The sequence below is a fragment of the Electrophorus electricus genome, chromosome 2 (assembly GCF_013358815.1).
Source record: "Electrophorus electricus isolate fEleEle1 chromosome 2, fEleEle1.pri, whole genome shotgun sequence".
In the NCBI taxonomy this organism is placed as follows: domain Eukaryota; kingdom Metazoa; phylum Chordata; class Actinopteri; order Gymnotiformes; family Gymnotidae; genus Electrophorus; species Electrophorus electricus.
Window position 1 is genome coordinate 31,612,500 of NC_049536.1, and position 21,956 is coordinate 31,634,455.

At 42.5% G+C, this 21,956-nt stretch overlaps 2 protein-coding genes across 5 annotated transcripts in view; one reads left to right on the forward strand and one right to left on the reverse strand.

Moving 5' to 3' along the window:
• The window catches only part of desma (desmin a), a 7,271-nt gene extending 6,917 nt beyond the window's left edge, over positions 1 to 354 (forward strand). For both annotated transcript variants that reach the window (XM_035523862.1, XM_035523863.1), the window contains one exon: positions 1 to 354. This exon is cut by the window's left edge and continues 486 nt beyond it. The gene's annotated coding sequence lies outside the window, so the exon portion shown is untranslated.
• tmem198a (transmembrane protein 198a) overlaps positions 1 to 20,016 on the reverse strand; it is a 20,083-nt gene extending 67 nt beyond the window's left edge. Inside the window, exons 1-6 of one of the 3 annotated variants that reach the window (XM_027021085.2) lie at positions 19,645 to 20,016; positions 15,812 to 16,082; positions 7,408 to 7,591; positions 6,014 to 6,589; positions 4,138 to 4,418; positions 1 to 3,873 (exon numbers count right to left, since the gene is read on the reverse strand). The exon at positions 1 to 3,873 is cut by the window's left edge and continues 67 nt beyond it. In XM_027021085.2, the coding sequence (XP_026876886.1) occupies positions 3,721 to 3,873; positions 4,138 to 4,418; positions 6,014 to 6,589; positions 7,408 to 7,576 (1,179 nt within the window). In that variant the 5' untranslated portion in view covers positions 7,577 to 7,591; positions 15,812 to 16,082; positions 19,645 to 20,016 and the 3' untranslated portion in view covers positions 1 to 3,720. Of the gene's footprint in view, positions 3,874 to 4,137; positions 4,419 to 6,013; positions 6,590 to 7,407; positions 7,688 to 15,811; positions 16,083 to 19,644 lie in introns of all 3 variants that reach the window. The other 2 variants (XM_027021084.2, XM_035523864.1) reach the window with 2 other exon arrangements.
• Positions 20,017 to 21,956: the final 1,940 nt, after the last annotated feature.

The window sequence follows — 21,956 nt, forward strand, 5'->3', positions numbered from 1 at the left end:
ACCAGTACATAATCATGCATCTGTCAATGTATCAGCAAAATGAAAAATGACAAACTTTAACACTTTATGGAAAATACTTGACACAATATCAAAGGATGTGATGCTAACCATTCTGTGAGGGGCTCTATACACAAATATCTGTAACATGGTTATCAGGATTTTCTTAAAATCACAGGACTTTAAGAGAAAAAAAAATCATTCCTTTGTGCTTACTGGACTCACCCGGATTAATATTCACAGTGCTTCACGATGCACCACAAATAAAAGCCTCTCACAGTATTTAAGAGGGTATATTAAAATGCAGTTCACAGTGTGAAATAGGTTATCAAGTAATTATAAAATGTCACACAAATACCACATGAGTCTGTAAATGCATGTCTATGTTCATGGTTTATTAAATAACTCTCCCAATCCGCATAAAAACGAATTTACTCCCAATGTATATAAAATGTGGAATTATATATGTAGAACATACACACACATGCACACACACACGCACACACACACACGCACACACACACACACACACACACAGTTAGCTGCCCCTTCTGCTCCACTTCACCAGCCAACTGTCTACCCATAAGGCCAGAGCCCGAATGCATGCATAGGACACCATGACACCATGAGTCCTTTTCTTCTCCCACTGTGACCTTTCCTTCTTACTGCTGCACATAATCACCTCTCCTTATCCACAAGAGACACACGTGCTGCCTCACTGGCCGAGGGAGAGCTCAGGCACGTCTTCAGAATGCTTCCTGCAGCCACACCATCTGATCAGAGCATACTGCCGCACAACCAAGGCCAAATGACCACACGACAAGCGTGGCCGAGATAACAGCTAGGGCTGGCGTGTCCAAGCAACCCCAGCTGGAGCATTTCTGCAGGAAACCTTTTTTTTTCTTGCCGGGGTGTACGAGAGTTGCTCATACACACCTGGCTAATGGTTTTTCTTGGGTGCCTCTTGCCTGTCGCCTGATCTCTCTCCTTCTCACACACAGTCTCCCTCTCTCATTACTGGACTAGAGATGCACATCTTTCTGTGGGTTCTGTTGTGGTAGAACAAGTGCTCTTTTTTGTCCCTGGTCTAGGCTTCTGGAGAGGGGGGACAATTAGCAACAGGGTGTAGTACTTCGGACAGTAACCGGGAGGGTGTAATTACCCTAAAAAAGGCCCATTACCGCCTCTTCAGCCGAGGTGGCCACCTGTCAGTGGACGTTTATAATGTAGATTTGAAACATAACATCTATAGTCACATCTCATGCCAGTATTCTTCCATAAAGAAAAGCAGGAACGTTATACTACTTCAATGTGATTTCACATTAGACTCTGCATACTGTAAGGGGAAGCACGTTTAATTTCAGTAAAGAATACAGTTTTGTGCAGTTCAGCCCTAGTTAAGCATATCTTCTCCTTTAGGTTTTACCCTCAAGTCATTACATAGTAGGTTTCCATGCACTGTGCATGCTGAAAAGGTCCAAGTTGAGCCAAAATAGAAAAATAGAAATACACACACATACACACACACACACACACACACACACACACACACACACACACACACAAACACACACACACACAATAAAAAGTCCATGTTTTTTGATGCACTTTTTATCATACCCAGGTTTTTACAAACACATGCAATAATAATAATAATAATAATAATAATAATAATAATAATGGCTCAAATTCATCTTCTCCTGTTGATACCTTTCATCCAACTTCAGTCACCCATCAATTGACTTTAGACAAAAGTATCATCTTTTAAAATAAATTAGAAATAAATTATACCCCAACAGACACATGATAACATTTAAATCAGCATTCAGCTGTAATTAAGCAACAATTGGTTAAAACAAACCCACAAGCACAACAAACCATGACAACAAACACTAGTAGGAATAAGTACAGCATGTATGAATATGTACAGCATTCTAAAGCTAAATGTACAAAAGGCACAGGAGGAACAAGACACCTCCTGACAGACGCTGGCATGGTGAAAGACATAGCAAACAGAGGGGGACCAGCCTTTCAGCTCATCTTAATGCAGAGATCAGACTGAAGACATCTTACTCATCTGCCACTGTGAAACGGGGGTAGACCGTGTGTAAACAGGCAGTAAATCTATCCAAAAAAATGTGTAGTTTGACCTCCTTATCCCTCATATCCAAACACACACACGTCAACCCTTACCCCACCCACACAGGCCCACAAACGCACACTGTCGGACATATGCTCACACGTACGCAGTCCCTGTTTAATGTCGCTGGCCCACCGTTGCAAAACTCCACTTTTTCACTCTGCTACATTCACACAGCAGGTAAAAGAAATAATGTCATTTTTACATCAGTCCAACTCACCTTTCATTATAAATTTGTGGTGAAGGGAAGGAAAGACTGATGACAAAAATGAGGGAGTGTTTCAATGATTGGACAAACAAACAAACAAACAAACAAAAAACTTGCCACAATCACTCCATGTTTTCATAATGATTTGTTTACAAGTTGTCAGTCAGTCTGAAATGCAGATTAACATGAGCCTTTGACTATTACTGAAACCTAGAAGCACTGAAGAACACGAGGCATTGTTCTTTTGCACATGTGGATCAGTTTAGGAGTGTGAACTGTTCAGGCGAATGTAAGATATAGGTCACATTAAAAAGATATTATGAACAGCTCTACAAAAAATTAGATTTGGCTTACAGAAAATTGGATTTGGTCCACTTTTACCTGTGTGTGTGAACGTAGCCTAAGACATCTTCCATCAGGACCTTTCAGAACCCTCACAGTAGACAAGGACTTTTTAAGCTGTACAAAAGTTCCTTACTGTTCACTTCTGCTTGCATGATTGAGTTCCTATGCAGCCTTGTCCCCTGTGGTTCTAATGTGAGACACTGCAGCAATCTTCTAAGGCTTTACCTTGTGCCTATGGGACATTAGAAGGAACTGGTTCAGCCATATCGTCGTAAAACCACCACAAAACATCTACAGGAGTTTCACTGAATGTCACTGAACAACGGTGCCCTTGTTCAGCCATCACACGTTGCCTGACCAAGGTAAACCATCACCAGACTCACAACATCTATAGGTACATGCTTGGCAGGAGAGGATTCAAAAATGGCTCTCCAGTAAACAGAGGGAGACTTCACTTAGAAGTGTTCACAGAATCTGGCCATCAGTCTTGACAAACAAGGCGCCCTGCTTTCTGATATGGTAAAAAAGTACACATGGCCCTGTCTGTGCTGTAAACATCAAACTTTCATTAATTGAGTGCAGCTGTAAATCCATGTGTTGGTGTCACAGAAGTGAACTTGCATTCTGAACGGAGACGGGAAGGTTGCAGGGTCGTGTGATGCTTGGTCCTGCGCTCAGTCTGAAAAACGCCCCTTCTTTAAAATGGCTGCGATAGCACTGAGACATCTCTGCTTGCGTCCAGGCTAATAATGGGCCAGGGAGCCTCAGAGGGCCAGACACACATACCGTGCCCACACACTGGCGCTCAGCTGCCGCATGTGAAATTCACCGGAGGAGGAGAAACTACCACCATCTGTAGCTGTGCTTTAAAAGGTCATTTGCAAAAACAACTTGCCTCGACTGGCCTCCTATTACACAGCAGGGAAGTGCCGTAGCACGTGGGTCTTCAGGATAAAAGCAATTCCTCTTGGCCTCTGAACAACAAAAGTAACTATTGGGAAACTGGGCCCATGGGCAGTGCTGGGTGGGGTCACACTCGCCCTGCAGGGCCAGTATGGGCCGTCAGGGGCACCTGAGAGCCACAATCATAGTCCATGTCCACCATGTGAGAGCCACCAATCAGTCTACCGTGAGAGTAGCCCCGCCTATCCACATGTCTGTCCCGGAAATGCTGAATATAGCTCTGAAAGAGAGGAAAGGAGGAGACATAAAGAATAAACAGAAAAACAAACACCAACATCAACCACAGACGCATCCAAAAGAATCCATCGGATTTGCTTCCGAATTTAACAAGGACAAATGGATGGATTCAGACTGATAATGCGGAGTGACGGATGAATGATCGGACGCGAGGACTGGATGAATGGACACGGTGGGACAGATTTGGCTGTGGATGGATGGACGAACAAAAACGGGAAGAGAGAGACTGCCCGAGATGTCTGTTTACCGGGGAAAGCACGTCTCCATTGTAGCGGCGTATGGGGTTGGGCTTCCTGCGGTAGGTGGGTTCTGGGTGCTGGAGCTTAGCCGGGCCAGCGGCAGCTGGGTGGGTGCCAGCCTGTGGGGGGTGGTGGTACTTGGGCTGCTGCTTATGCTGTTGCTGCTGCCGCTGCTCGGCACTGGGCTGCGGCTGCTTCTTCCGCGTCGCCCTCTTCCTGGTCTCCCTCCTCTCCTCCTTCTGGCGAATCTTCATCAGCTGCACCCGCCTCCGCTGGTGACTGATGAAGACTTTGATGGCAGAGCAGCGTGAGAAGCGAGGAAGGGAGAAAGAGAAGGATACGGTGAAAAATGTTTCGATAAAGAGCCAGACAAGAGTCAGTATGCTCAGTAACCGAAGACATCCATTCTTAGGGAAAGAGAGTGAGTGGAAGAAACAAAGAATACCGGGCAAAACGGGGAAAGAGAGAATGGAGAGAGAGAGAGAGAGAGCGAGGGAGAGAGAGAAAGAGAGAGAGAGAGAGAGAGAGGGAGAGAGAGAGAGAGAGAGAGAGAGAGAGAGAGAGAGAGAGAGAGAAGCAGGCAGACTCATCAGACCACTTTGCTCACACACTCTCATGCTATGTCATGCAGACAGCCATAGACACTTTATCCATACATTTCCTCTCATTTGCAGTTTTCCTGAAAGGTAAAGGCACTAAGCTGCCTGTGTGAACCAGATCCATTTTGCACTGATCTGCCTTCCTGACTCCAAACAAACCGTTGTGTGTTTTGACACATTGTGGTGCTCCACATGCGAAAATCAGCATTCACATTCTGTTCCTCGCCATTATTAGAGGCAGACGGATTATTTCTGTCCTTTCAGTCACTCTGTTGTGCCTCGAATTCTACGGGCCCCATCTGTCAGGGAATTCACATAATGAGCTCCCCCTTTTTAACGCACACACACACACACACACACACACACACACACACACACACACACACACACACACACACACACACACACACACATACACACCCTTCTATCCCATGATTATTTCGCTCTCCCCCTCCTTCATCAATGTCCCCCCCATCCCCCCCCTTTACAGGCCCCAACCTGTCGCTATGGCAACCACCCCAGCGCCACTGAAAACTCCTCCTCTCTGCACGTGCTCTCGGTACCGAGCCCTGGTTCAGTGGTACATTCCGTGTCTTGCATTCCCGCTCATTCCTGTCTCCGAAAGAAATGTTCCAGTGGGTGTGGGGGGTGGGAAATGCTCGGCAGTCCAACAATACTCCGCTCTGCCCGCCACGCCTACAAACAACTCGCCAATGTCCCACTTCTTTTACACGCCGCTTCTAATGACAGAGGCGGCAGTAAGCCTCGTCGTTTACACGCACATTCCCCCACAGATGGCAAGGACATCAATTACGCTACCACTAGAGTGCTCAGGTGGCATGGCTAGGTCAGACTCCCTCTGCACTGCACACGGCAGAGGCGTCCTGCTCGACGCGGTTCTGCCATTGCAGCAAGTAATTAAGTAGGACAGGCAGAAGTAGAGCATCATAAAGCAGCTCCACTCATCAGCCCTGCCGTACCAGACAGCCATGGGAAATGGCAGTGGAATGTGTCATGTGTTACGTAAAAAGCAGAAAGGCTAATTGCAGGCTCTGATACCCACCGGTAAGCCACATGCACAATCCAACCGGTAAGCCATTTATCATCTTATCACTGTGATCAGCTCTGCAAGCTCGAAATGTATTAGGCACAGTGAGGTTTCAGACCACTGCTGGAGATTAGAAGGTCAGAAGAGTTTTACATTCTTTCTTCTCCTCACCCAGCCTCTTTTCCGCAGACGTGCGACTTATTGATTTTGGCCTGAGATGGAAACCCTGAGCCGTACCTTCCGTGTGTGAGTAGCCCTCGGCTGTGACCTTCCATTGGATCAGGACGCCCAGCACAGCGAGCACGGGCCATACGCCCATCACCACCCACGTGTACCAGCACACGGGCCGGGCTGGTGCCACCTTCACGCGCTCGTAGATGTAGCGCGTGAGCGCAAACAGCTCCACGAAGTAGTCCACGGTGACGGTGACCACGGCGGAGCCGAAGACAGCGGTGGAGAGTGTGGTGAAGCATCGTTGCCACTGGAGCGCCAGCACGGCGAACAACATGCCCGAGCCCAGCAACACGCCCAGCGGCAGCCACACTGTGCGCGGGTGGTAGAACTCCTCCAGCACCACCAGCGACGCCAGGGCGGCTAGCAGGCCCAGGAGCAGGCCCACCATGAAGAGGCCCACGCTGCGAACCAGCATGGTGACCAGGCCGCACAGTGTGCCGATGCCCAGGCCGATGCCCACGCTGGCCTCCACGCTCAGCTGCGTGTCCAGCACGCGCTCCTTGTAGCACAGCAGGAAGATGATGACCGAGCCGAACATCAGGCCAGTGAGGAACATGACGGCCTTGAAGCAGCGGTATCCTGAGAGCGAGGAAGGGAGGAGAGCACAAGAGGGAGTTAAAGCATGTACTTCACTCAAACGTTTCCTCGCATCAGCTTGTTAATTACGAGTTAACAAGAAAGTTCAAAGCACTACCGTCATGTCTGTAACTGTATGCTTATGGTATTTCTGCCTATTGTACATCTTTATATACAAAAAAGCTGTTTACTATAAAAAAGGAGGATAATAGAAAAAGATACTGAAATTTATTATACTGAAAGAGCTTAACAACCCCAGAACAGTGTTTTCACACCATGTCATCTCCTTCTCTGGCCTCACCTGAGTGTCTGAGTGTTTGAACAGATAGTTAGTGCTGAGTGCCACAGGGGAGGGTGCTGTTTGTCAGCAGAAAAGGCTCGCCATCCACCCCCTCGCTTAGCCTCTCCCTCAGTGGGAACGAATGACAGTGAAAGCAAATTTCACACTCTAGTGCAAGTGATGAAGCTTATCTAATGGAGAGAGACAGGCACTGGCCACTGGCATCCAGCTGTCAGATTCAGAATTATTAAGTGAAGTGAGTTTCTGAAACAGACTTATCAGTGGCGCAGCGCTGTGTGGTGTGGCGAAACATGAGCATGCTCATTTATCAGCCGATACTGCTCTACGTTGTTGTTGTTGTTGTTGCTGTTTTTATGTGTGTGTGTCTGTTTGTTGTGTTTTCATGTAACCCTGCAGTAAAATCACCTCATCTTCCTCAGATAGCACAAATCAAATTTCCTTTTAACTTTGTCATCACCATGTAGCAATACGACACAAGCATCTTATTTGCGCACATCCTCTATCTCAGCTTGCCACCTACCAAAGAAACAGTATATGATGCCAAACAGGCAGCACATGGAACACACGACAGAAGGGACCACTTCATAGTGCCGCTCGATCTCCTCGTCGCAGCTTATTGGACGATCCATGCTCGCATCCTGCGAGGGTGGGGCCATCTTAAAGGCCAGCAGCTGGGCCATGGATGTCATGGCAACGGGAGGTGGCTTTATGAGAGGGGAGAGAGGGAGAGGGGGAAGAGTGGGGTGAGACGGGTCGGACTGGGTCAAGAGGAGTTTCCCATTCACCAAGGGAATTTCCACCTGGGAAAAAGAAGGTATAAGAACGTCAAATATGTATAACAATGTAACATCATCAAATGTAAACTAAGCAAGCCAAGTATAAGCTACAAAAAACTAGGATATCAACACTTTTATGACTTATAAATGATGACTTTTTTCCCTTCAGATTTCTATTACTTTATTTAAAAAAAGGAATACTTCATACTAAAACCCCAAAGCCCTTGTCCATGTAGTAACAAGTCCTATACTGTACATCTTCTCACAGGATGATTGTTACATAAAGTGATCTAGAAGGTAAGATATGATCCTAGCTCCACACATTTCTCCCGAGAGCCTGACAAGCACAGGCTCACATGTCATGTCTTTTTCCACGTCCTTATGACAGGGCACAGATGTTTTTACCGCTTGAGAAATAGGGCCTCTCATGATGCATTTGTTTCAAAACTAAAACTGACCACCAGGAACAGCTGAGCCCTCGAGACTACATGCAGACCACCTGGGAGGCTGGTAAACGTACAGACTTCCAAGTTCAGTGCATTGCTGGAGGTAGTGCTGTTGATCAAAGGCCTACATATTTGCAAAACCAAAAGAACTGGCCTACCTTACTAAGGCCTTATATTAACATTCCAGACAAGAAGCGCAACACCAATACATTAATAATTAAGTAGTTGAACTCCCTCTGCCAGCCTGCTCTTTTCAAGCTTGATTCAAAACCAGAACAAGTTCAGAATGACTGCAGACAATGACCTCCCAGTGATGGGTCATTTCATCGTCATGTATAGTAATGCTGATTGCTTTGGGAAAGGTATGTTACATTTTGTAAATGGAATTTTTTAACAATTTTTTACTGTGTGTTTTAAGACACCAACCAGCCAAATTAGAACTTTTTTGACACCCAAATCATGGAAGTGTAAAATTATTCATCCGTAAATCTATTTCACAAAGCTTTTGCTCCAGCAAAGGCACTTCTAATTAAAGCAATCACTGGGTTGACACAGCCAATCCTTGCCAAACGGCTGTCCCTTCAAGAAATCTCACCTAATAGCAGGAGACTGAAAATGAACTGCCCAGTAAAGTTTCGTTTTTCCTTCCTTGCTGAATTTATCATTTCCTTCCATAACTGGAAATTCAACCACAAGCCACCAGTTGTTAATGGATTGTGAAATTCATGGGGGAAACTAGCAAACACTATTATTCACTGCAGCTGCTTTGTTACAGTGAGGATGTCAAGGACACCTTCACCACACAAAAATATTTTACTGTTTACTAAAGTTGCATTTGCATAAAACCTAATTTGAAAACTTAATCTATCCACTCAAACAGTGCACAGCAATATATGGAATATATATAAGAGTATGGCCAAATCCCATTTCACCCCTTGCCCCTACCACTTAGCCCTACCCTCCGCTTTGCACATTCATGCCTCCGGATTCCTGTTGGGAATGTCAGGTAGGGCAAAGTGTTAAGGCTACGTGCAAATAAAGGTTTTTCCAGAGGTAGACTCCAAATGGAATGGAATGAGAATGGAATGCTTTGTGGATCACTGGAAAGATGGCTAAAGAAACCTACATTTTCTCTGTTAATAAATACATACAAATGACCATAACCATTGTATTATCCATGTTATTTTACATTGTTATTGCTGATTTGTGCATTAAAGTCCTGCGTTTTGACATATTTTCATGTCGGATTCCCCCCCCTTTATAATGCCCAAAATGTAACTGAAGCCCAGCAGTGAAATTGCTGAACTTTACAGCTCATCTAATATCAGTGCAGACTGGCAGGGTTGCCTATAGAGCACCTTTGCAGCCTGGTAATGAAGCAGTGTCCTTTTTTATTTGCTGACGGATTGATGCGTGAAATTGAAGTTAAGAAGTACAACTGCAGACAACCACAAAAGGACGGCAAAAGCTAGGGTGACTATGTTTGGGTTATCAAAAAAAGGAAGGGGGTTGGGGAATTGGTTTCTTACACTTAATTACAGGACCAATAGGAACTGCCTTCAGAGCGTATACGGCCAGATAATCTTACATATTTACATCTTACATTTACATATAAACTTACAAATTACATTTCTATCTAATCGTACAAAATAAAATATTTTTCATGGTCATAGAAATTATGAAAATCAGTTGCCATAAAAATCCACTACTTCACTAGACACTTCTCAGTTGTTCTGTTGTACCCATGTCTACCTTCCTGAAGATCACTTGTTTAAGGTCTCAAAATGCTGTGCAGTCCACCTGTGGGAATCGTCTAATGTTGATTCCCACACAAACTCTGGCCACTTCACATCTATAATTCCAACAGATATGTTTTTAAATCCAGTTGTATTGGACTTACAAGCCTAAAAGGATCATATAGAAACTTTATGTATCCTCACTGGCCATACATTTCTGTTATGCAGCTACACACACGTGAGAAGCAGTCTGACCAGTGGTTGTGTGAAGGGCGTGTGTATGATTAACTGACTGTGACATGCGAGAAGGTTGGACCCATGAAGAATGGTCAAGGCAATAAAAAACAGCAGCATGATGTATGATGACTGAAAAGTAACATGAAAGGAAAGCTAAATTTTTGGCATTTCAGAAATCCATAACAGACACATTTTTAGGTCCCAAAATGAGGACATGTCTGGTAAAAAGAGGTTTAGAGTAACCCTACCTATAGCTCATGCAAAAGAGATCACAACAACTGAGGAAGGCATATTGAAAATGTTTGGCAAAAACCCATTGATTCTGGTTACATAAAGTCATCATCAACCACCAACCACCAATGTATCAGGCTCTTTAAGGTTTGGATCATTTCGTATGGGAAGATTTCAACCACTACCCCTTGTAATTCAGTTCCAAGGGGCAGGGGGACACTCAAAACCAAGGTAAAACTAAGATATGCCTCTGTGTTGTGGTGGGGGTGCATTTTCTAACTGTTATACCAATTGATTGTGATGAGTGCTGATGGGTCAGTGGGTAGAGCTACTGCACTGATTCCAGAGTGCAGAGTGTGCATGAGTCACATTTACAATGAAAACACACACACACACACTCACACATACACTTACTTGACAGAAATAAATACTAACAATTTACCCAGGGCTGTCTTTTTCACCATAATGTAGCTTGTTCAGTGTAAGACAGAATTGCAGTTTATCATGAAATATATGAGATACGATATGAGAAGAGATATGAAGAGAGACACGAGGAGAGACGTAAGGAGACAGAAAGAACAACAGACATTATTGCTCTTGGGCTTCTACACAAACCCATCTTTGATCTGGATCATGGAGATTTGAAAGCTTAACCCAGGCTAAGAGAAATTTTTGGAAACCCATTAAAAACTCACTCCTACAGCTTGCTCTGCAAATCAGAGAAACATACTGGAGTCAACAATATACCAGGACCCTAAGGACAACCCCCGTCTCTTCAACACTGCTATAGTGTTTGCACTAGTGAACTGGCTGTGAACTGCAGGGGCCTGACTAATGTACCTTTTCCAAATGAAAAAGTCACTAGCTAATTTCATGAGTGACATATCTGGGAGTACAGTTTTAGGTTCATTTTGCATCAGTATAAATGAGTAAATTATGTAAGGCCAATATACAGATAAAATGGCCGAATTGCTCTTACTTAAATATTGTTATGAAATGGAACAACATCATCTCTGTTCGATACTGCACACTTGTCTCTCTGGTGGAAACTGCCATTCACTGGGATCAGGATGTCTTTGAATTTCACTGAATTCTTGGAATGGATGAGGCTTCCGTAAACCGCGGGAGACTGATGGCCATACTTAAGAGGTCTTCGGTGATCACCAAACAGGCACTTTAGGACAAATCTTTGGGACAACAACAGTCAATGCGCATGACTCAAAACTGGATGTGAGGTGCTCCTGCTGTGTTAAGCATTTTTTTATGATCAAAGCTGAAGTGGGTAAAGGACTCGAGAAGAGAGGAATGATTTGCGGAAAGCAATGAATACATCAAAGAAAAACATTATGTCCTTACATCACCATAATAATGCTTCCTGTCTGTTGTCATAACAACTGAGGGAATCTGGGATTTTCCATGTTGTACAGCACTTTGGAAATAAAAGAAAGGCCTGCCACCATGGCAACAGCTTGAGAGCCAATCAATGCATTAGCCTGCCCTGCATTTCTCCACCACTGAAGACTCCTCTGCTTTTCAGCTCCTCCCACTCCTATCCTCTTCAACACCCAAGACATGTAAACAAACCCAAAATAAAGAAGAGTCTGACAAAGAGGAGGTGGGGCAGAAGAGTAAAGGAACATGACAGAAAGTAAGGCCTTGGTTTTGTTTGCTCCACATATAGATGCCTTTACAGCATTGCTGCGATGCCGTATTCAAGCAGGCTCACATTACAATGTGCAAACACAAATCGATCTGGACCTGTGCCCAGCTGTAATGAGAAACACCACCATAACAGCACAGAGCAGACAAAGCATAACAACAGATTGTTCTATAAGGGTCTTCCAAACATTACTAGGAAGAGTCCTGTAGCCAACAGGCCTGACCAGCAAGGCCCTTCTCTGTGCAATGGCTAATCGTCCCTGTTGGTTTTGTTACCGTTTTTTGTTTTAGGGGCTTTTCTGCGCTGCAGGTCGCTGCTATGTGAACCCCACTAGTGTGAACCCTGCTTTCATCTGCATGATGACATGCCTGTCGTGATGAAGCACAATGGGGCCTATCGAGCGTGCCACGCCACATGAATATTTTACACAGGGCTCTGGGAGGTCCACGCAGAGGCTTCGGCAGAATGAGACACGTGTGGGTGTGTACATGGGGCTAGGTGTGTAAATATCATCAGATCAGCCACAGACAGCCTAAGAGGACATGAAGGTGAGTCATGTCTACTGCCACAGGCTTGCTGGTGTAGTGGGGACCACAGCCAGAATTTTTAAAGCTTAAAAGGAAGCGTTGATGAATTTCAGATATATCTCTTTAACTAAAGTGTGTCTTTAACCCTCATCTTTAACCCATGTGATGAGGCTGCACTTTCATTCCATTTTGCTTACAGTTTCTACATGTTTTTTGCTCCCACAATCAGAACATTCTGTACTGTCAGTTGTACCCTAATTCACTTCATCATTAAATTCATTATGTAAATTTCCAGTTCACATTCTGACAAAACAAGCACCTGCGATTTTAGTCCTTAAATAAATTGTCAGGCATTTTCAATTAAAGTAGCAAAGGCTTAATCTGCATCAGCCACTATTTTAGAAACCCCACAATATTACAAATACTTTGTAAAGGTAAAGGTGGTCCGTCTCTTAACATGGGCTATTATGGTGATCCATCCTGATATCCTTCAGCAGTGATCAATGCTGGGTAAAGAATGTTTAGAATTGCAAACTCCATGCAGAAAGCAGTGATCTTCTGGTAAGCATCACTGCTAGAGGAGGGCTAACAAATGGGGCATGACAACGGATGGGCTACAAGAGAGTGCAGTTACAAGGTATGTACTTCTAAAAGTGCTGAGAGTTCATCCTTCATTGTTTAACTCATGAACTCTCATTTTCAAGGAATACTGGATAATAATAGTCTGCACGTACAGGTGCACAAGACAACGTACGGCACCCAGAATGAACTGCTGTGCTTATAGACACCAGGAGCTTAGTGCAGGTTCAAGAGCTGTCAGGGAAACAGAGAAAAGAGAAAAAAGAAACTCCGTAAGCCGTCCCTGCTCTTTATTCCGCAGGAGTCTGCACAGCGCAGGTTTTCCTAGCAGCACTAGCCTGCTGGGAGACTGAGGGATCCCGAGGTAAAGTCTCAGAGTTGGGATTTCTGTGAGGAGAGGAAGAAGATGTAGTGTGTGTGTGTGTGTGTGTGTGAAAGAGAGAGAGAGAGAGAGAGAGAGAGAGAGAGAAGACAAACAGAGACGACAAACAGGAGAAATGTGTATATGTTAAGACGGAGTGACTCAGAAGACAGGGCTGAGGCTGGGTAAACCTTGTTAATCTTGCTGAGGACTGCTGTTCTAAATTCCATTAGCCATGGACAGGCTTTCCACTTCTCATGACGTGCATGAGATTAGCATTCGAATGGGTGTGTCTAAATCTAGAATGGTATATTTTTGTTTCGTTAAAGGTTTGTATGCATTTGTTTGTTTGTGCCTATGTATGTGATATCCGAGTTGTAAAAAAGCAATATATTGTGTTTATATTGTCTTGGTTCTCAATCGCTTGTTATCTAAAGCTCAATCTTACATTCACTGAATGCACAGACTATTTCTGTTCACAGGACAATCTTTCAAGTCTGTGAAAGTGTGGGAAAGTTGTTTATTTATAATTATTTAAATAAGCATTTTCTGTTAACTAATTCTATATAATAATTCTATAATGTATTATTGCAGAACTGATACAGAACTACCACTGAAACAAACAACACCCGGCGAGCTGTCCGCAGGCCATGTTTTCACACTGCTACTTTCTGGATGGCTTCCTGGATCCTTAATGGAGTTCAGTGCCCAGAACCAGAGTAATCACTACTTCAGTGAACAATGCAGCCTGGATTCTGTATGTATGTATGTGTGTGTGTGTGTGTGTGTGTGTGTGTGTGTGTGTGTGTGTGTGTGTGTGTGTGTGTGTGTGTGTGTGTCATCAACCATCAATCACCATTCGCACCATAACGGTCATCCAGCAGGTGAATGCTTGCTCAGTGCACATAATGATGATTATATAGTCCCACAATGTGAAAGCAGTGCTGTGTTGTTCAGTACACCAATCTTTACTACAGACTGGAATTCATCAGCTCCCACTGAAGCCTGGTGTGTAGATGTGGGAGAGGGAAACAGAGAGCACTTGATGATGCTGTTGGCATCACTTCCAACTGAGAGGCCCCCATCTGACCCCATCCAAACTCAGGCGGAGGAGGGTGGGGACAGAGGAGAGAGCAGGAAGCCTTTTGTACTTTATTATGATCTTTTAGGTTTTCTTATGTCTTAAAGACCATTTAAAAAAGGAAAATACCACACAACACCCAAGACAAGGGGACATTACAGTGACATGAAAAAAAAACCCAATTCTTTTCTTCAAATCACTTAAACACCATTGGCTTAGGTAACGACCATCTTTTTGTATTGTTGTATGAAGATCTTTCCCCCGATTGGCCCACAGATTACAGGCTATGACACGTAGACAGATCTGGAATCTGTGAGCCAGGAGTCGAGTTGTTCGTCTTCATGTACATCTGAGCAAACAACCAAAAGGTGATACAATCAAACTAAGCTGCAGACTTACTGTCCACTTTTCTCACCAGAAACATGCAACTCGCTCATACACACATGCTGAAAAAGAGCTGAGCCACTTCTGCCATAAACGTTTTTGTCCGAATCCAATAGTTTGGTGAGTTTCCCAGGCCACTCCTGGGCACGACATAGAGCACCTATTGAACTATTCTTGGCCTACGAGGAGAGCCTCTGACGTCCACTGAAGCAGAAAGGAAGCACACAGGGGAAGAGGAGAGAGAGCATGCTCTGCAGCCTGGCCACTGCAGGGAGAGAAGACAGACAGAAGCAATAGCGAAAAAGCAGAAGGGTGCACGCTGGGAAGTGATAAAGGACGCCCAGTGCTGTGCATACATGGATGGATAGAACATTAATCTTTGTCTAAAGTCAATTATTCTTCTCTCCAGACAGCTGTGGGTAAAGAATACTAAATTACACTTGGGCAAATAACAGCATAAACACAATGCTAAATAAATGGTTGGAGAAAAGGTAAGGGAAACTTTACAAATACACAGTCTAAGGGAAGATTTCAAGAAAATGCTTTAAACCAAGTTCCAGTGAAATTCCCAATATTATGACAACATTACAGACAACTACAACACGCTTGCACACCCACATTTGACCAGTTAGGCTATTTCTTTTTTCTCATGTAACAGGCTCCATTCTGCACATGGACATTTTAAAGGGCAAACATAACATCTCTCTGAGATGGTGAAAATCCACTGAGATAATCAACACATTGAGGAGATAAAGTTCCACAGATGTTCCAACACACACACACACACACTAGCAGACATATAATCTTTTAAAAAAGTGGAGCATAAGAACTTACTCTCAGCAATACACAATAACTGAGTATGACCCATACGCTGGGCACGGTGAAGCTTAAAACGGGAATGCTCACCAGGCCGGAGAGAAGACAGGGATTCTCCCACTGAAGAACAGCTGGATCCGAATAGCTGCTCAGGGCCAACAAGAAGACGGAGCCAGACAAGCTTTCTCAGATTAGGGCTTCATTCTCTGCCCAGGACCAGCAGGGCAAACGCAAACTAATGTAAGGGTCAGAGAGCTGCCCAGAAAGCTGCTGCTGCTACTGGTTGTTGACTGACTCCAATGCACAGAACACCAGAGTCGCCTCATACACAACAAGAACCGGAAGGTATTTGTAGTGGAGTCTGTATAAAAAAAGGAGAGAGTCAAAGATTCCCAAAAGTAAAAAAAGTGCAAACTGTATTCATTTATTCAGTTCATTCATTTATTCAAGACCAATTATTCAGTTCTCCATAAAATAACGAAGACGGGCCTTATTTAGAGGTGTTTGCATTCGCTACCACATGGAGACAGAGTACACAGCACAGTGCCCCATTTCTCACTACACATGTCATAGACACGGTATACAGTCATAAAAGACTGCCTACACAAAGACTAAAACAAGACTCCCTATGGAGAATTTTCAGTTACAATCTAATTTGGTTCAAGACTAGAATTCATTTGTATCCAGAAATCACCCAAAAGGATTCATTCGAAAAAGACACATTCTAAATGGTTGACATTGCATAGGTTTGCATCATATGTTTGTCCTACAGAATTAGATAAAGTAGAATGAAACCGAACCTTACAGTACAAAGGACAGCTGTGATCATCCCTAAACCCTCCATAATACATCTGAATGGTCGCAGAGGATACCAGTGCTAACGCTGATCTAGCATCAGTTTTCACAATTCCCTGAACAACAGTGAAAGTTAAAATTTTGAGAAAGGTAGCCATTTCTAACTTCTAAAAACAAACGGGAGCACACGGAAGACCAGGAGCATCATGCCTGGATTTCTTTTACATAAAGAACAGCACTGTCACTGGAAGGATGTGAATGTGAGGATCCACATTGCGTGAATTTTACCTATGTAGAGCAAAGCTGCAAACTAAAGCATAACCTGTTTCTAATATCATCACAGTTGTTTATTATTGTATTATGTAAAATAAAATTCTTAGATTCTCATTTTAAGGTAAAGGGAGAACTCAGCCCTGACTGAAATATGCGAACAATATATTTCAAAATCCAGTCCTAATAGGTGCAACTATGGAACAACTGAACCTGGTGTGCTTCTCAAGGAACCTCTAAATCACAGTAGAATAAATCCAGCCCAATCCCTCCACAGCCTCCTGGACAAGTATCCGCATGAAGGCGCTGAAGCTGGTGGGAAGGACTGCACTGAAAGGACTAATGGAGTTACCATTGACTTTCCGTCTGCTTTGCTATCCTCTCTTCTCTGTCTCTTTCTCACCTGCTTCTTTTCCCTCTCTCACTCCCTTGTCTCTCTCACTCTCTCCCCCAACATCCCACCCATCCTATTTTTCACTTTAGTTCTCTCTTTCTCTCTAATCACTTTCTCTGCTAATCTTTTCCCTCTCTCTAGCTCTCTCTCTCTCTCCTCCCATCTCTGTCATTTTATCTCTTGCGTGCCCTCAGATGAAATACAAAAATTGTTTGGTCTGCTGTAGCATGACTCAATTAGATGTGTCCCCCGGAGGAGCGCTACTGCTGCCTTCATCTCCACATTATTACATAACTGCTTTCATTACACAAGACACTGCCTGGATTTCCTTCATCTTCACCCACCTCTTCATTCCCCCCAGCCACTTCCCCAGCGCACACCCCACTACACTAGCCGGGGTGTGCACACATCTGAAACTCGTCATGCCAGCACCTTTTCTTTTGAGCATGCCGGCTTAACCTTGGAGCACCGGAAGAGTAAACGTTTTGGTAAACAATCTGTCAACAAATCATGTTTCTTCCCAGACTGAGAAATGCGACTGTGCTCCCTAAGCAGTCAGATGTAATGTTCTTATACCCATATTGCTTTGATGTAAAATATTTGATTTTACTGTGGATGCTGATGAAGAGCTGTAATGAACAGCTAAGGTTTTCTGAAGGTAACAGAATTGATGTGTGATCCCTACAATATATACTAGGCCTATAGTAAATTCTTCTATAATAAATATGTTATAAAAATAATTTAATGTTCAGGCTACTGATGTGAAACATTTTCCAAAATGTTATGGATGGGAGGGGGTGGGCTTCCATAGTCCATTCTGCTGAATTTCTTCAGAATTGCCTCATTCAAAATAAAGATGTGCTTATGATAGAGGGGATTCAGAACATGTATATCCTTATTCTCAGTCCCTCAGGCACTCTGCTGATCAATATGGGCAGTGCAAAAGCTTTTAGATCTTTTAAACATAACTGTGTCTCCATTGTAATTTCATTTGCCCTGTTTTGTGCCAAGAAATGTCTGCGGATAAAGTGCACACTGTTTAATTATTGATGACTGGGTCTCTTACTTCTCAAGTATGACAAGATTGTGGAAATCAAATGACGCCTCTGAAATTTCTCCCCACATACTTCATCACAAGCCATCATATGTAAGATGTAATCACTCCATGGCAGCTCTGTAATCATGTTCCAGTTTGACCCATCACTGTAATTCAGTCACACAACGCACGTGTATGACAGACACCCAAAGACAGGATCACTGCCTCTACATGACATAATGTACTCTCTGTATCTATTTTTGCATTCAAAAGTGTGAAATGAAAAAAAACCAAAAAAAAAACTGTTTGAACAGCATATAATTAACACCACACTCAACAACAGTAATGCACCACTGACTCAGTTTCACTATTTTGGTGAGAACGGAGATTACAGGGACACCCTAGTGATAAACACTGAGACTGAGACTTCTGGAAAAGGAAGTTTGCCGTGACAATTTGCATATAACTAATCGACTTTCAGTTTCATAATGATCAGGTTCTATGAAAATTTCGTTTTCGTAAACATAGATCGTTTAAGAAATGAAAGAGTATAAACAGAGGCTTAAAATCTTTTTTTTTTTTTTTTTTTTTTTTCCTGAGCAGGCATAGACAACCCATGCTTCTTTATTTGGGAGGTAGCTTGTGGACCTCGGCCAGGAACCTCCTACCACCTATTTCCAACTGCCAGCTTTAGCACTTGTACTTTGGTCAGTTTGTCGTTAATACAAATCACACATTGTATCTGTCAAAAAGCATTTTTGTTTAACTGGAATAAGCAGAAATAAAAGCTCCATCTTAAGTAACAGAATCGGTATATACTGTCATCCTGAACACGTGACATTCCAAAATATGTGCGCCGTGAGAGCGCGGGATCAGCTCCACTTATCAAAGAAGAGAAACACGATGCATAAAATTACCTTAAACAGCGTTTACGTACAAGCACTATTTTAATGAAATGTACAAATTCACTGTCGGTCGCTACCCTCCACACACCAGATAGCCTGCTGTTACGCACGCTGCCTACTGGGAACGAAAGACCAAAACAGTACATTCAATGCGATCAAACAAAAGAATACAGAATGGTTGAGAACAATAGCACGTCGCCTCCAAGTGGTTCTTGATCATTTTTACATGTTTCCAATGCCAGTGCAAATGATCTGATGTGGTGCTGATGATATACACGGGATAAAATGATTTCTTTTTTTTTTTTGGCCATTAACACTCACGATTATTGCCTTTTAATTTGCCCAATAATTACTATTATGGAAAAGAGATGCATGCCCATCCCATTACAATTTAAAAAGGGTCCCTATTCAAAATACACAAATTAACATTTCGCATGTCTTATATTCGAATGGCAGCCTTTATAACAATTCAGTCAGTCTGTTTCATGTATGTTGTAACACCAGAGGAAACAAAACAACTTACCTTCTCCTCCACAGCTCATTCAAGAGTTCGAATTTCCTCGGTACGGTGTTTGTTCGAGCTCAAACACCGTAATTAAGCTCAACATCCTTTTCAAAGCACAAGCACATTCCGTATTTACAACATACAAACACCTTTGCTTAGTTTAACGGTAACTGCTGTGGAATCATAACAGGTGAATTTCTCACGACCACAGTATTTTTATGGTGAACTGGATCGTTACCATTGGTTGAAACGACCACAAAACCTTTTGATCTCTCTCTTAACCATGATTAGGTTAAACAGTTCGTTCCCACTGGTCGGGGTCTCAACATAACGGTTCTTTTTCCCAGCCGTTTCAGTTTGATCTCGTGTTTCCAGCTGGATTGTGTATTCCACCCGCTCCGGGCTTTGTTTGGAGCGTACCATTTGGTGGGAGATAAGTGGAGTGGCGCAGGTGGCAGGCGCAAGAATTGCACAGAATTACTACGAATACTGAGCGAGTCATTATTAAAATCTTTCTTGTACAGCCCAGTTTTAATAATACGTTTTTATTTAAAAAGAAAATTAGCAAAAAGTCATTTGGTTATGTATTGCTCTAGTGTTTTCTCAAGTTTCATTCACTCGTGAATGCGTCTAATCAAATGGGAGTGGTCGGCCTATGGGAAGCCTGTGATGCTACCGTTAGTTCCATCAATTATTCACATCGCATAGGTGCAAAGACTTTTAGAAGTAAAACGTTTAATAGTAACAAACCTAGGTTTCAAACGATCTATTACTATTAATAGATCACAATCCACATTTTCAGTGGAAATAAACGTCAGTCAAATTTGACTGATGAATTACAATCAATTGGACCTTTTTAGATATTATATATTTATATTACATTTTTAAACTTTTTGAAAACGAACTACTTCCATGAGATCCTTGTCAAGTGTCAAGTGTATCGAAAAGCACATAAATACGCAATAGCATAACACTTCAGCGTAGCCCTTTAAGCATTAAATTGCCTGCTAAGAGTTTTAGAATCTGCCGTTCATTAGTAGTAAAGGCAACATCTTCCATTAGTTCTAAAGCAGGGTAGCCACAATATATATATATATATATATATATATATATATATATATATATATATATATATATATATATATATATATATATATATATATATATATATATATATATATATATATATATATAATAAGTCCACCCAACCATTAAAGACCAACATCAGGAAAAAAACGTGGAATATCTCCTTGAACTTGAGATTTCTGTGTATTTGCTACTTCTGTGAGCGTTTTGTTTCGAGTATGCGCTCTTGGAAACAGAGGTTGCAAAAAGCACACCTAACGTTGCTACTCAGGCGCCATCGTGTGGTGCAACTGTATGGGTAGAATGTGTTAGGCCGTCATGACCTAAGCAATAACTTTAATAGGAAATTACTGTGGTCGTGATATGTTCAAATCAAGATAGTGTATTTGTACTGGTCTCAGCAAAAAAAAAAAAATTGGAACACAAATTGATCCTTAGAGAGCAATGGCAAAAGTACAAGCTTGCACCCAAGGCGCATCACACCCCAACTTCATTTGTCAAGAATTGATCTTCCGTGTCGAGATTCTTCCATTCAGATACCCCATTCATCACATAGAATTTATTACGCTATGAGATGGTTTCCTGGAAATGAATTAAGTCCAATGCTGGAATAAACTGTCCACTGAATTTCCTGTATAGGTGTAATTATGTATGTCCGCATGCAGGCGTATTATTGTCAGTGTTACATTTTAATTTGCGGAGAGATAGCAAAATAGATTTTATATGTGCTGTGTTTAACTGTTTATAGTTAATGGTTTATAGGTAATGGTAGGTATACGGTAGGTTTATGGGTAAATTTATCATAAAGATTTTTCTGACTTTAATTTAAGGATTAAATTTGTGCATCACTTTCAGTTGTTTGTTGCATATTTCATGGTAATCATGGTTTCATGGTAATTCATTAATTGTGTTTCACTTGTTAATGTTATCATGTTAAAAGGTTTTCCATGTAAAAAAATTAAAAGATGTTTGGGAACCAAATCTGTGTTTTTCTAGCCATTTAAAAAAAGTATGAATAACATTTTGGAAAACAAAAAATATAAACAAAAATATAAACAAAAATATAAACAAAAAATAAAAGTGATAAACTGTGGGGACCACCACCACCACCATGTAACTGTAAATATGTCAATTGTAAGATGTACACTGTGTACACTGTGTACATACATATATACATATCCATATATACATTGTACATTGTGTATATAAACATATTATACATATATTGTACATACATTGTTAAT